Source organism: Ranitomeya imitator, chromosome 8, assembly GCF_032444005.1.
Source record: "Ranitomeya imitator isolate aRanImi1 chromosome 8, aRanImi1.pri, whole genome shotgun sequence".
Lineage (NCBI taxonomy): Eukaryota > Metazoa > Chordata > Amphibia > Anura > Dendrobatidae > Ranitomeya > Ranitomeya imitator.
The window spans coordinates 77,184,877-77,199,328 of NC_091289.1; the positions used below are offsets into that span (position 1 = coordinate 77,184,877).

Here is a 14,452-nt window from a genome sequence, read left to right on the forward strand (position 1 = left end):
TGTTGGGGTTAGGGGTGTGTTGGGGTTAGGGTTGTGATTAGGGTTATGGCTACAGTTGGGATTAGAGTTAGGGGTGTGTTGGGGTTAGTGTTGGAGGTAGAATTGAGGGGTTACCACTGTTTAGGCACATCAGGGGTCTCCAAACGCAACATGGCGCCACCATTGATTCCAGCCAATCTCGTATTCAAAAAGTCAAATGGTGCTCCCTCACTTCCGAGCCCCGACGTGTGCCCAAACAGTGGTTTACCCCCACATATGGGGTACCAGCATACTCAAGACAAACTGCGCAACAATTACTGGGGTCCAATTTCTCCTGTTACCCTTGTGAATCTAAAAAAATGCTTGCTAAAACATAATTTTTGAGGAAAGAAAAATGATTTTTTATTTTCACGGCTCTGCGTTGTAAACGTCTGTGAAGCACTTGGGGGTTCAAAGTGCTCACCACATATCTAGATAAGTTCCTTGGGGGGTCTAGTTTCTAAAATGGGGTCACTTGTGGGGGTTTCTACTGTTTAGGCACACCAGGGGCTCTGCAAACGCAACGTGACACCCGTAGACCATTCCATCAAAGTCTGCATTTCAAAAGTCACTACTTCCCTTCTGAGCCCCGACGTGTGCCCAAACAGTGGTTTACCCCCACTCATGGGGTATCAGCGTACTCAGGAGAAACTGGACAACAACTTTTGGGGTCCAATTTCTCCTGTAACCCTTGGGAAAATAAAAAATTCTGGGCTAAATAATTATTTTTGAGGAAAGAAAACGTATTTATTATTTTCACGGCTCTGCATTATAAACTTCTATGAAGCACTTGGGGGTTCAAAGTGCTCACCACACATCTAGATAAGTTCCTTTCGGGGTCTAGTTTCCAAAATGGGGTCACTTGTGGGGGGTTTCTACTGTTTAGGCACATCAGGGGCTCGGCAAACGCAACGTGACGCCCGCAGAGCATTCCATCAAAGTCTCCATTTCAAAACGTCACTACTTCAATTCCAAGCCCCGGCATGTGCCCAAACAGTAGTTTACCCCCACATATGGGGTATCACCGTACTCAGGAGAAACTGGACAACAAATATTGGGGTCAAATTTCTCCTGTTACCCTTGGGAAAATTAAAAAATTCTGGGCTAAATAATTATTTTTGAGGAAAGAAAACGTATTTATTATTTTCACGGCTCTGCATTATAAACTTCTATGAAGCGCTTGGGGGTTCAAAGTGCTCACCACACATCTAGATAAGTTCCTTTCGGGGTCTAGTTTCCAAAATGGGGTCACTTGTGGGGGGTTTCTGCTGTTAAGCCACATCAGGGGCTCTGCAAACGCAACGTGACGCCCACAGAGCATTCCATCAAAGTCTGCATTTCAAAACGTCACTACTTCACTTCCGAGCCTCGGCATGTGCCCAAACAGTGGTTTACCCCCACATATGGGGTATCAGCGTACTCAGGAGAAACTGGACAACAACTTTTGGGGTCCAATTTCTTCTGTAACCCTTGGGAAAATAAAAAATTCTGGGCTAAATAATTATTTTTGAGGAAAGAAAACGTATTTATTATTTTCACGGCTCTGCATTATAAACTTCTATGAAGCACTTGGGGGTTCAAAGTGCTCACCACACATCTAGATAAGTTCCTTTGGGGGTCTAGTTTCCAAAATGGGGTCACTTGTGGGGGGTTTCTACTGTTAAGCCACATCAGGGGCTCTGCAAACGCAACGTAACGCCCACAGAGCATTCCATCAAAGTCTGCATTTCAAAACGTCACTACTTCACTTCCGAGCCCGGCATATGCCCAAACAGTGATTTACCCCCACATATGTGGTATCAGCGTACTCAGGAGAAACTGGACAACAACTTTTGGGGTCAAATTTCTCCTGTTACCCTTGGGAAAATAAAAGATTGCAGGCTAAAAGATAATTTTTGAGAAAATAATTTTTATTTTTTATTTTCATGGCTCTGCGTTATAAACTTTTGTGAAGCACTTGGGGGTTCAAAGTCCTCACCACACATCTAGATTAGTTCCTTTGGGGGTCTAGTTTCCAAAATGGTGTCATTTCTGGGGGATCTCCAATGTTTAGGCACACAGGGGCTCTCCAAACGTGACATGGTGTCCGCTAATGATTGGAGCTAATTTTCCATTTAAAAAGCCAAATGGCGTGCCATCCCTTCCGAGCCCTGCCGTGCGCCCAAACAGTGGTTTACCCCCACATATGGGGTATCAGCATACTCAGGACAAACTGGACAACAATATTTGGGGTCCAATTTCTCCTATTATCCTTGGCAAAATAGGAAATTCCAGGCTAAAAAATCATTTTTGAGGAAAGAAAAATTATTTTTTATTTTCATGGCTCTGCGTTATAAACTTCTGTGAAGCACCTGGGGGTTGAAAGTGCTCAATATGCATCTAGATAAGTTCCTTGGGGGGTCTAGTTTCCAAAATGGGGTCACTTGTGGGGGAGCTCCAATGTTTAGGCACACAGGGGCTCTCCAAATGCGACATGGTGTCCGCTAACAATTGGAGCTAATTTTCCATTCAAAAAGTCAAATGGCGTGCCTTCCCTTCCGAGCCCTGCCGAGTGCCCAAACAGTGGTTTACCCCCACATATGAGGTATCGACGTACTCGGGAGAAATTGCCCAACAAATTTTATGATCCATTTTATCCTACTGCCCATGTGAAAATGAAAAAATTGAGGCGAAAATAATTTTTTCGTGAAAAAAAAGTACTTTTTCATTTTTACGGATCAATTTGTGAAGCACCTGGGGGTTCAAAGTGCTCACTATGCATCTAGATAAGTTCCTTGGGATGTCTAGTTTCCAAAATGGGGTCACTTGTGGGGGAGCTCCAATTTTTAGGCACACGGGGGCTCTCCAAACGTGACATGGTGTCCGCTAAAGAGTGGAGCCAATTTTTGATTCAAAAAGTCAAATGGCGCTCCTTCCCTTCCAAGCCCTGCTGTGCGCCCAAACAGTGGTTTACCCCCACATATGAGGTATCAGCGTACTCAGGACAAATTGGACAACAACTTTCGTGGTTCAGTTTCTCCTTTTACCATTGGGAAAATAAAAAAAATTGTTGCTAAAAGATTATTTTTGTGACTAAAAAGTTAAATGTTCATTTTTTCCTTCCATGTTGCTTCTGCTGCTGTGAAGCACCTGAAGGGTTAATAAACTTCTTGAATGTGGTTTTGAGTACCTTGAGGGGTGCAGTTTTTAGAATGGTGTCACTTTTGGGTATTTTCAGCCATATAGACCCCTCAAACTGACTTCAAATGTGAGGTGGTCCCTAAAAAAAATGGTTTTGTAAATTTCGTTGTAAAAATGACAAATCACTGGTCAAATTTTAACCCTTATAACTTCCTAACAAAAAAAAATTTTGTTTCCAAAATTGTGCTGATGTAAAGTAAACATGTGGGAAATGTTATTTATTAACTATTTTGTGTCACATATCTCTCTGGTTTAACAGAATAAAAATTCAAAATGTGAAAATTGCGAAATTTTCAAAATTTTCGCCAAATTTCCGTTTTTATCACAAATAAACGCAGAATTTATTGACCTAAATTTACCACTAACATGAAGCCCAATATGTCACGAAAAAACAATCTCAGAACCGCTAGGATCCGTTGAAGCGTTCCTGAGTTATTACCTCATAAAGGGACACTGGTCAGAATTGCAAAAAACGGCAAGGTCTTTAAGGTCAAAATAGGCTGGGTCATGAAGGGGTTATACATGGAGCTATGAGGAGACCCAGAAAAGTTTTTCAGCTATGTGCGGATGAAAGCTGAGAACTTTGATGTATTGGTGGAGCGGGTTGAACATCTAATAAGAAGGAGTGATACCTATTGCAGATTCTCCATTACACCTGCTGAGCGTCTGATGGTCACTCTTCGGTAAGCATTCTTTTTTTATGTACTCTTGTAGCGCACTTTCATTGATTGATATTTTGAATTTCTAGTAATTTCTGCCTTGCTTTTGTTCACAGATTCCTAGCTACTGGCGAATTCCTGTCTTCACTGCATTTCCAGTTCAGACTGGGAATTTCAACCATCTCTGGAGTTGTAATGTACACTTGCCGTGCACTGTGGGACTCTTTGCACGATGATTTTATTCCACATCCCACAATGCAGACTTGGTTGGAAGTAGCTGACAGATTCCAGGAAGTGTGTCAGTTTCCCAATTGCTTTGGCATGGTGGACGGGAAACACATCCGTATCCTGAAACCTGCTGGTTCTGGATCCGAGTATTTCAACTATAAGAAGTACTTTTCCGTCGTGCTGATGGCCATCACCGATGCGGATTACAAATTTGTTGCGATGGATATTGGGGCGTATGGGCGCTCAAATGATTCACAAGTTTTCAAGCGTCTTCTATGGGGCGGCATTTGTATGGACAAACCTTTCAATTCCCCCCCTAGACCACTGCCTCAAACCTCTGAGCCACCAATGCCTTTTGTTTGTGTTGGGGATGAAGCCTTTCAGCTTTCAGAACATCGTTTGAAACCCTACTCCAGCCGTGGTTTAAACAATACTAAAAGAATTTTCAACTACCGAGTCACACGTGCACGGAGAATGGTGGAGTGTGCGTTTGGGATCTTAACCGCCAAATGGAGAGTTCTCCTGACATCCATTAACTTGAAGACAGACACTGTGGATGAGGTAGTGAAAGCGTGTGTTGTCCTGCACAATTATGTGCTATCCAAGGAACAGATTTCCATTGAGGACCAGTCTGAACAAACCTCCTTGGCTGATTGTAGCAACCAAACCAATTGAAGTTCTGGCACTGTTTTTCAGAATTCGGGATAAATTTGCAGAATATTTTATTTCACCCGAAGGAAGAATACACTGGCAGGATGAGAGAGTGTAATTTGTCTTGAACCTAGTAACACCTTTTTTTTTTTAACTTTTACCTATGTTGTGTACCTGTTTTGGTAGTACCCAAAGTATTTAACCTTTTACCAAAGTTGTGTACCTGATTGATTTTACATTTTACCAAGGTTGTGTACCTGTTTGGTTTTACCTTTTAGCCAAGATGTGTACCTGTTTGTTTTTACCTTTTACAAAAGTTGTGCATCTGTTTGGGTTGTACCCAAAGTATTTTACCTCTGACCAATAAACCTTGTTTAACCAAAGTGTTATATATACCTTATGAAGAATAAATACAAGATTGCTGTAAACAAGACAGTTTTTTTACATTTTTTTTTAAATAACAAAAACAAACTTTTATTTTTAAACACCAAAAAAACTTTATTTAGCACCACAAAAAACTATAAGTTTGAATACGTCGGGGTGGAGATAGTGCTGGAGGGGCTGTCAGATAGGGACACTTCGACAGTGGGAGTGTGGAGAGAGGAATGTGTTGGTGGTGGGGAAGGATCAATAGGTAGTGGTAAAGGAGTGGAGAAGGCAATTGAGCGGGTGGACAGGAAAGTGGGATTGGGGTTAGGAATTTGGTTGGATGGAGGGGTGTAGCTGATGTTTTGGGAGGATTGGAAGGCAGAAGCAGTGATGGGTGGAGAAGAGGGTTGGGAAGGAGGTGAAAGAGGCTGTTGGTAGTGGGCAGGGAGAGGAGGTGTGGATGAAGTAGATGGGAAGTAGTATGGGTCGGGATCATCATATGGGTGGGAAGGGGCACGGACGGGATGCTGGTAGTGTGGCTGTGGGAAGGGGCCCGGGAACGCTGTGAGGATTGTGGCTGGTGGGACGGGGTACGGGCACGATGTGGTTGGTGGGATGGGACACGGGCACGTTGGTGGTACGGGTCAGGAAGATGGTAGTGGCTGTAGTGATGTACAGTGGAGGAAGGGGGGGGGCAGTTGCAGCATGGGTGGCAAGAGCATCGGCTTTTGAGGCAATGAGCGCTACAGTTGACTGGCAGGATTGCATTACTTGCATCTGCTGAGAAGTAGATAGCGTCTCCATTTGCTCAAGTACCGACTGGCAAAAAGTGTTGTTCGGTGACTGTCTTGCCTCTGAACGCATCGTTACCAGAAGTGTATGCATCTCGAGTATACTTTTATTTATGAAATTAAAACCTGCAGCCATTTGCAAGGACAAAACTTTCAGACAGTTCTGGAAGGATGCATTCAGGTGTAAGAATTCGGGAGCATAACTCTGTACCTGACCTCTCTGCCGCTGGCGCCCCGATGCTACAGGTGTACTAGAGGTGGCAGCAGCAGAGGGGTGGGGTACAGGAAACGATATATCCTCACCAGCAGATACATGCAATGGAACCGGCCAGGATGCTCCAGCGCTCGCGGATGGGACAGAGAGAGCTGATGTGTGGGAAGGCTGGGAAGGTGTATAGTGGGAAGGTGCGGAGTGGGATAGGTGCAGAGGGGCCCTCACTGTCAAAGTGTCCCTCGGTGGCGGCCTCCTGAGGGATCACCCCTGAAGAATTCAACTGAGCTGCAGGCTCCTGAGTGCTGCCGACGGTGCTGTGGAACAAAAGAAAAAAAACCAAACAATTAATATACTATAATTGCATGGCCCTTGCTGAAAGAGCAAAAGAGGGTTAGACATGTAAAACATTGGTTATCATCATATGTGGTGCGTAATATTTACCCTCGTGTCACCATCGTTGACCTGAGGAACGACAGGGCTTCGGCATACTTGTATGTGCTCCTGCGTCCTCCAGGTCCACTCGGGGCCTGCATCTCTTTATTGAATTCCTTCTTGAAGCGATCCCAAATCGACCGCCACCGTTTTACAATCCTCTCACCTGTTAAAAAAGGAGAAACACAACTTGGCTAGAAAAAAAATTAGAATGCATCAAGAACACTGAACAGAGTATACTTACGTTCTTGATTCTGGGCCCGGACATCAAGGTCCTCCCACTTCGCAATAAGCTCTTGGCAGACTTGCTCCCAGAGTTGCCGGGTCACAATGATATCAGCATAGCGGCGGTCACTCATGTTCCACAGCGGCTCCCTGTCTCGGATCAGCTCGATGAGGAGGTCAATATCGAGTCCGTCCTCCTCACCATCCGAATCAGGAGCACGCTGTGAAGTCTGTTAAAAGAAAGGAAAAAACGAATTAAAACTAAATTGTAAACAACATAAAGAATACACCTTTAAAAAAAAATATATATATATATATATATATATATATATATACACACACACACACAGTCATGGCCAAAAGTATTGACACCCCTGCAATTCTGTTAGATAATACTCATTTTCTTCCTGAAAATGATTGCAAACACAAATTATTTGGTGTTATTATCTTCATCTAATTTGTCTTAAATGAAATTAAATGAACACAAAAAGAATTGTCCTAAAGCCAAATTGGATATAATTCCACACCAAACATAAAAAAGGGGGTGGACAAAAGTATTGGCACTGTTCGAAAAATCATGTGATGCTTCTCTAATTTGTGTAATTAACAGCACCTATAACTTACCTGTGGCACCTAACAGGTGTTGGCAATAACTAAATCACACTTGAGCCAGATGACATGGATTAAAGTTGACTCAACCTCTGTCCTGTGTCCTTGTGTGTACCACATTGAGCATGGAGAAAAGAAAGAAGACATAAGAACTGTCTGAGGACTTGAGAAACCAAATTGTGAGGAAGCATGAGCAATCTCAAGGCTACAAGTCCATCTCCAAAGACCTGAATGTTCCTGTGTCTACCGTGCACAGTGTCATCAAGAAGTTTAAAGCCCATGGCACTGTGGCTAACCTCCCTAGATGTTGACGGAAAAGAAAAATTGACAAGACATTTCAACACAAGATTGTGCGGATGTTGGATAAAGAACCTCGACTAACATCCAAACAATTAAACACAACCACAGATACACCACAACACTATATACTTATACCTGTGCCATAATGGCAATATATACTAATGTAATTTAATATAAGTGACCAGTGCTCTGTGGAAGAAAAGAATGTGGACGAAACCACTATCCAAGGACAAGAACACCCACGACCAAAACATGGATTAGTACCAGGTAAGACACCAGGCAGAGAATAGATATAAAATGCCTTTATTACATATGATTGGCAAATAAATATATTTTAACAAAACATAATTTGTGCGCACAAAAAACAAAGGGAATTATTTGTCATTAAAAACAATATATATATATATATATATATATATATATATATATATATATATATATATAATGGGAGATGGAATATTGTAACGGACTGACCCAAAAATGTTTGTTTATATAAAGGCAGGAGCAACCGCTAAAAATAGCCACATGATAAACAAAAATATATATCAAGATTCACACATAAAGTGACCAAAAAATATATAAAAAAATATATAAATGCCAAAATATGAGAATAAAAAATATTAAAAAGCCACAATGAAAAAATGGGAAAACGGTGTGAAAAGAAAATTCCAGAGGTAGTATATGGGAAGCAACCGCCCTGTCTAAAGTGCTATGTGACAAAAAAATAAAATAAATAATAATATTCAATATATAAGGTGCACAGAAAGCAGTGTGCAAAATAAGCAATATTTAGGAATATTTATATAAATAGTCACACAAGGTTATATGAAACAAGATAATAAGGTGCAAATAAGCAAGAAAGGTGTACACAATGGCAGTACATAAAACCACAGCTAAGCCATCTGGCCCCGAAGCATATCCTAATGTGAATAGGTAATCGGCTAGTAGCCGGATAAGGCTGCAGGAAAAAGTGCAATCACATTGTGCAACGAATATGAAAAAACAACACTGGGCTTTTAAGTCCGAACCAATCAAAAATATATACTGTGTCAACAACAATTATACCAAAACTCTACACACAGTAATGAGTCGGATAAGACTACAAAAAGTGCTATCACACAGTGCAAACTAATATAATAAATAAAGAGGAACACACCATGCCTCAAATGGAATACGGCCAAAATGTATGCAGCTGTCAACAAAGGGCTCCTCTGGAGCGGCACACACAGCTATAGGCGAAATCCAGCAACAGGTGTCCCACCACAAGGTGCAAAATAGCGTAAGTGATAGAGAAGCGCACCATACCTTATCATAAAATACTGAGGGTCAGTCCGGTCCTTTGTAAGAGCGCACCCCGACGCGCGTTTCGGATCAGAGTCCTTCGTCAGGGGGGGTTTTGTGCGCACAAATTATGTTTTATTAAAATATATTTATTTGCCAATCATATGTAATAAAGGCATTTTATATCTATTCTCTGCCTGGTGTCTTACCTGGTACTAATCCATGTTTTGGTCGTGGGTGTTCTTAACATCCAAACAAGTTCAAGCTGCCCTGCAGTCCAAGGGTACAACAGTGTCAACCCGTCCTATCCGTCGGCGTCTGATATGGTAGGAGACCCAGGAAGACCACACTTCTTACCCCGAGACTTAAAACAGCCAGGCTGGAGTTAGCAAAAACTTACCTGAAAAAGCCTAAAACATTTTGGAAGAATGTTCTCTGGTCAGATGAGACAAAAGCAGAGCTTTTTGGGCAAAGGCATCAACATAGAGTTTACAGGAGAAAAAAATAGGCATTCAAAGAAAAGGACACGGTCCCTACAGTCAAACATGGCGGAGGTTCCCTGATGTTTTGGGGTTGCTTTGCTGCCTCTGGCACTGGACTGCTTGACCATGTGCATGACATTATGAAGTCTGAAGACTACCAACAAATTTTGCAGCATAATGTAGGGTCCAGTGTGAGAAAGCTAGGTCTCCCTCAGAGGTCATGGGTCTTCCAGCAGGACAATGACCCAAAACACACTTCAAAAAGCACTAGAAAATGGTTTGAGAGAAAGCACTGGAGGCTTCTAAGGTGGTCAGCAATGAGTCCACACATGAATCCCATAGAACACCTGTGGAGAGATCTAAAAATGGCAGTTTGGAGAAGGCACCTTTCAAATATCAGGGACCTGGAGCAGTTTGCCAAAGAAGAATGGTCTGAAATTCCAGCAGAGCATTGTAAGAAGCTCATTAATGGTTACCGGAAGCGGTTGGTCGCAGTTATTTTGGCTAAAGGTTGTGCAACCAAGTATTAGGCTGAGGGTGCCAATACTTTTGTCTGGCCCATTTTTGGAGTGTTGTGTGAAATGATCAATGTTTTGCTTTTTGCTTCATTCTCTTTTGTGTTTTTTCATTTAAGACAAATTAAATGAAGATAATAATACCAAAAATTTGTGTTAGCAATCATTTTCAGGAAGAGAATGAGTATTATCTGACAGAATTGCACGAGTGTCAATACTTTTGGCCATGACTGTATATATGTGTGTATATACTTAAACGATGACGGCCGCCACGACTCGCACGCAGACGACCCTGGGAACCACCGGGAGGACCTCCGGATTGAGCACCAGAATCCGAACTCTAGAAGAGAAAAAAACATAATTATGTGCTTGTTTATAGCCTTTTTAATGTGTAGTGTGCCATGTGATATCTACAATGATCATTGTTTATGTGTTGTGTGATGTCTGCATTTATCAGTTTGTATGTGTTGTGTTCTATCTGTAACTATCTTGTGTTGCTAGTTGCTACGTGTTGTGTGTAGTGTGAGGTTGTGGTTCCACGATAAATGAAAGAAACATACCAATTGTGATCCCGCTCCATGTCTTTCTCCACCCCTACCCTCTTCTTCGGGGAGCACCTCTTGGATGGTAGCAGCAGCTTCATCAGCTTCCTACAAAGATGAAAAATGGCAAAATACATTAATATATACACATACATACACAAATACACACACACACACACACACACACATACACACAGACATACATACACACACACATACACAAAAGATAGCGAGGGAGAGAGAGCAGAACATATTTACCTCTGTGCGCTGCCGACAGGAGGGAGGGCTCACAGAAGAAGCCATGGCTGCTCTGGTACGGCTGGCCTCTGTGGCAGGTTATAGCTGGCTGGGTTCTGTGGCAGGTTATAGCTGAGCTGCTGGCCTCTGTGGCAGGAAAACTGGCTGGCCTCTGTGGCAGGTTATAGCTGGCTGGCCTCTGTGGCAGGTTATAGCTGGCTGGCCTCTGTGGCGTTTTCGGGTACATGACATTTTTTAATCATTTTTTATTCCAATTTTTGTTAGGCAGAATGAACAAAAACCATCAATTTGTGAATTTTTTTGGGTGGTGGTGGTGGTGGGGGGGGGGTTTATACCGTTCAGCGTGTGGTAAAATTGATAAAGCAGTTTTATTCTTCGGGTCAGTACGATTACAGCGATACCTCATTTATATTTTTTTTGTGTTTTGGCGCTTTTAAACAATAAAAGCTATTTTATAGAAGAAATAATTATTTTTCATCGCTTTATTCTGAGGGCTATAACTTTTTAATTTTTTCGCTGATGATGCTGTATGGCGGCTATTTTTTTGCAGGACAAGATGACGCTTTCGGCGGTACAATGTTTATTTATATCCGTCTTTTTGATCGCGCGTTATTCCACTTATTGTTCAGCGGTATGATGATAAAGCATTGTTTTTTGCCTAGTTTTTTTTTTACGTTGTTAACTAGTGGGACATTTTTATAGGGCGGGTCGTCACGAACGCGGCGATACTAAATATGTGTACTTTTATTGTTTTTTTTAATTTACATAAAGAAATGTATTTATTGTAACACAATTTTTTTTTATTAGGATTTTTTTTTTTTAACACGTTATCATGGTAAAGTTTCACATCGCTGATCTGACACTTTGCAATGTACTGTGTCAGATCAGTGATCTGCAAGGCACTGCAGGAGGCTTGCCGGTGCATGGTCTGAGCAGGCGCTTGCAAACCACCTCCCTGCAGGACCCGGAATGAGTCCCGCGGCCATCTTGGATCCGGGGCTTGCAGGGAGGAGGATGGAGGAGACTCTATGAGCAATTCGATCACATTGCGTTGCTCCGAGGGTCTCAGGGAAGCATGCAGGGAGCCCCCTCCCTGCGCGATGGTTCCCTATGCCGCCGGAATGCTGCGATCATGTTTGATCGCAGTGTTCCGGGGGTTAATGTGCCAGGAGTGGACCGTCACCGCTCCTGGCACATAGTGCCGGATGTCAGCTGTGATAGTCAGCTGACACCCGGCCGCGATCGGGGAGCACGGCTGATCATGTTAGACGTACTATCCCGTCGGTGGTCTTATGGGCCCATACAACCTCGACGGGATAGTACGTCTGTCAGGAAGGGGTTAAATCACCCCCCTTTCGCCCCATTCAAAATAAAACAATAAAAAAATCAAATACACACATATTTGGTATCGCCGCATTCAGAATCGCCCGAACAATCAGAAAAAGAATTAACCTGAACGGTAAATGGCATAACGAGAAAAAAATTTGAAACACCAGAATTACATTTTTTTGGTCGCCATTAAAATGCAATAACGGGCGATCAAAAGAACGTACCATTAAAACGGCAGCTCAGCACGCAAAAATAAGCCCTCACCCAACCCCAGTTCACGAAAAATAAAGACGCTATGGGTATCAGAAAATTTGCACAATTTTTTTTTTTTTGCAAATTTTTTTTTTTTTCTTACCACTTAGATTAAAAAAATAACCTAGACATGTTTGGTGTCTATGAACTGCAATGACCTGGAGAATCATAATAGCAGGTCAGTTTTAGCATTTAGGGAACCTAGCAAAAAAGCCAAACAAAAAACAAGTGTGGGATTGCACTTTTTTCTGCAATTTCATCAGACTTGGAATTTTTTCCCCCGTTTTCTAGTACATGTCATGCAAAAACCACTGATGATGTTCAAAAGTACAACTTGTCCTGCAAAAAATAAGCCCTCACATGGCCATATTGACAGAAAAATAAAAAAGTTATGGCTCTGGGAAGGAGGGGAGCGAAAAACGAAAACGCAAAACCAAAAAAAGCTAGGGTCATGAAGGGGTTGAGATTGTGTATTGTTAAGATTGCTATTGTCTCCTGACCCTACTAAAAGGGTAATTTTACCTAAGAGTATTAAAAGTTATATTTTAGGGGTATTATTTTTTATTCTGTTTTAACTCAGATGTTGCCAAAAAAAGCTTCTAAACACATGACCTCATCATATTGGCAGTCCAGAATTGTTTAAAGGCATAGTAATCTTAGTGTATGTTGATTTTACAATAAGTAATAAAAATGTCGTAAAATATTTTCTCTCTCTAATTCTGGCATTTGGCAAATATTAATAATTATGGTAATCCTAATTGACCTAAAATAGGGCAAAAAGGAGAAGCTAGGAAACCTAAGAACACCATCCAAACTGTGAAACAAAGGGGTGGCAGCATCATGTTGCAGAGTTAAGGATAACAAAGTCAATATTTCTTTATCGTTTAATTTGGCTACTGAGGTAACCATGGGTGTATGCTGCTGTCACTAGGAGGCTGACACTAGGCAAAAAAGGAAAATAGCTCCTTCTCAGCAGTATACACCCACCTCTTCAGTTTAAGCTCTGTGTCTGTAGGAGGCATATCTGGATCTGCTCCCAGATCCGCATTTTCCTTTGCAGGTTCCCTGTTTGTGTTTATTAATCTTTTTTAGGTTCTGTTTTCTTTGGGTAACAGGGTGTAATTTCTCAGCCTGTTTTCCCGCACTTATGCGACCGAGAGAGACTTTATCCCCTGTCACCTTTTCGGGTGTTTCAGAGTGATTCCCGGTAGCCAGTCCTTGCTTTTTCCGCACCCCATGCCTCTGGAGAGGGCTGGAGGAAGAAGGTTGTCACCAGCTGTGGCCTTCTAGCTTCTTGTAAGGGGTTGACGCCATCTTCTCCACTGTCTGGAGATGGTGCGGGAAGAAGTATACCCGATTTCAGTGACCTTCACCCACCCTGAGGGCTCCTGATGTTATCCTCATTGCTGCAGAGGGACCGGGACTCACAGCACAGGTATGTCTCCCTCCTTTCACTCCGCAGCGGCAGGCGACATCCCTGGGAACACTGTCCCCTTCATCGCAAAGGGACAGCGCGGCATCAGTGGTACGGAACAGCCGGCAAAGCCGCAGCCATTTTCCTCATGGCCGGGCTCTGTATTTGCGGACACTGCCCCCTCCCCTTGCCACACCTTCCCGGTCTTACTTTTACACCACAGTGCGTTTAAATTGCGTGCTCTTTTTTTGCCCAATAAGAGGCTTCTTCATCCTCTTCTTCTGGCCATGCCCCCCCTCAGCGCATGCTTCTTCAGCGCGTTTTCTTCAGCTCCTATCACGGAGCTTCCCCTTCCTGGCTGCTCACACCCCCGACATGTCAGCCAATTGGAAAGGGACTTTCGCCAGCTGGCAGATCTTCCTGGTTGTTCACACCCCGGCGTGTCAGCCAATAGGATGATAGCTTTTCCTTTCATTGGCCGTCAGACTTCAGCATGCGGTGACACAGCCGAGACTGCATCTGGTTTCTTACACCGCCATATTGTACACTCTCTGCAGACTGGAGGACGCTCTGCAAACAGGGGACACAGCCATATTCTAGATCTGCGGATGCTCTGCTCACAGAGGGACACAGCTTCCACAGTTCTTTCTGCTGGTCTTTTCTGGCATTGGGTAGTGTCAGGAATATGATGTATTTGATTCTA

The 14,452-nt window shown here is 42.8% G+C and overlaps 2 protein-coding genes across 4 annotated transcripts in view; both read left to right on the forward strand.

Annotated features, from left to right (window-relative positions):
- The window catches only part of SERHL2 (serine hydrolase like 2), a 219,513-nt gene that overhangs the window by 126,106 nt on the left and 78,955 nt on the right, over positions 1-14,452 (forward strand). The window lies entirely within an intron of this gene.
- On the forward strand, positions 3,657-5,161 carry LOC138647827 (uncharacterized). The gene is made up of 2 exons (XM_069737108.1): positions 3,657-3,881; positions 3,974-5,161. The coding sequence occupies exons 1-2, from the start codon at positions 3,766-3,768 to the stop codon at positions 4,758-4,760; spliced, it is 903 nt and encodes a 300-aa protein (XP_069593209.1). The 5' UTR covers positions 3,657-3,765; the 3' UTR covers positions 4,761-5,161.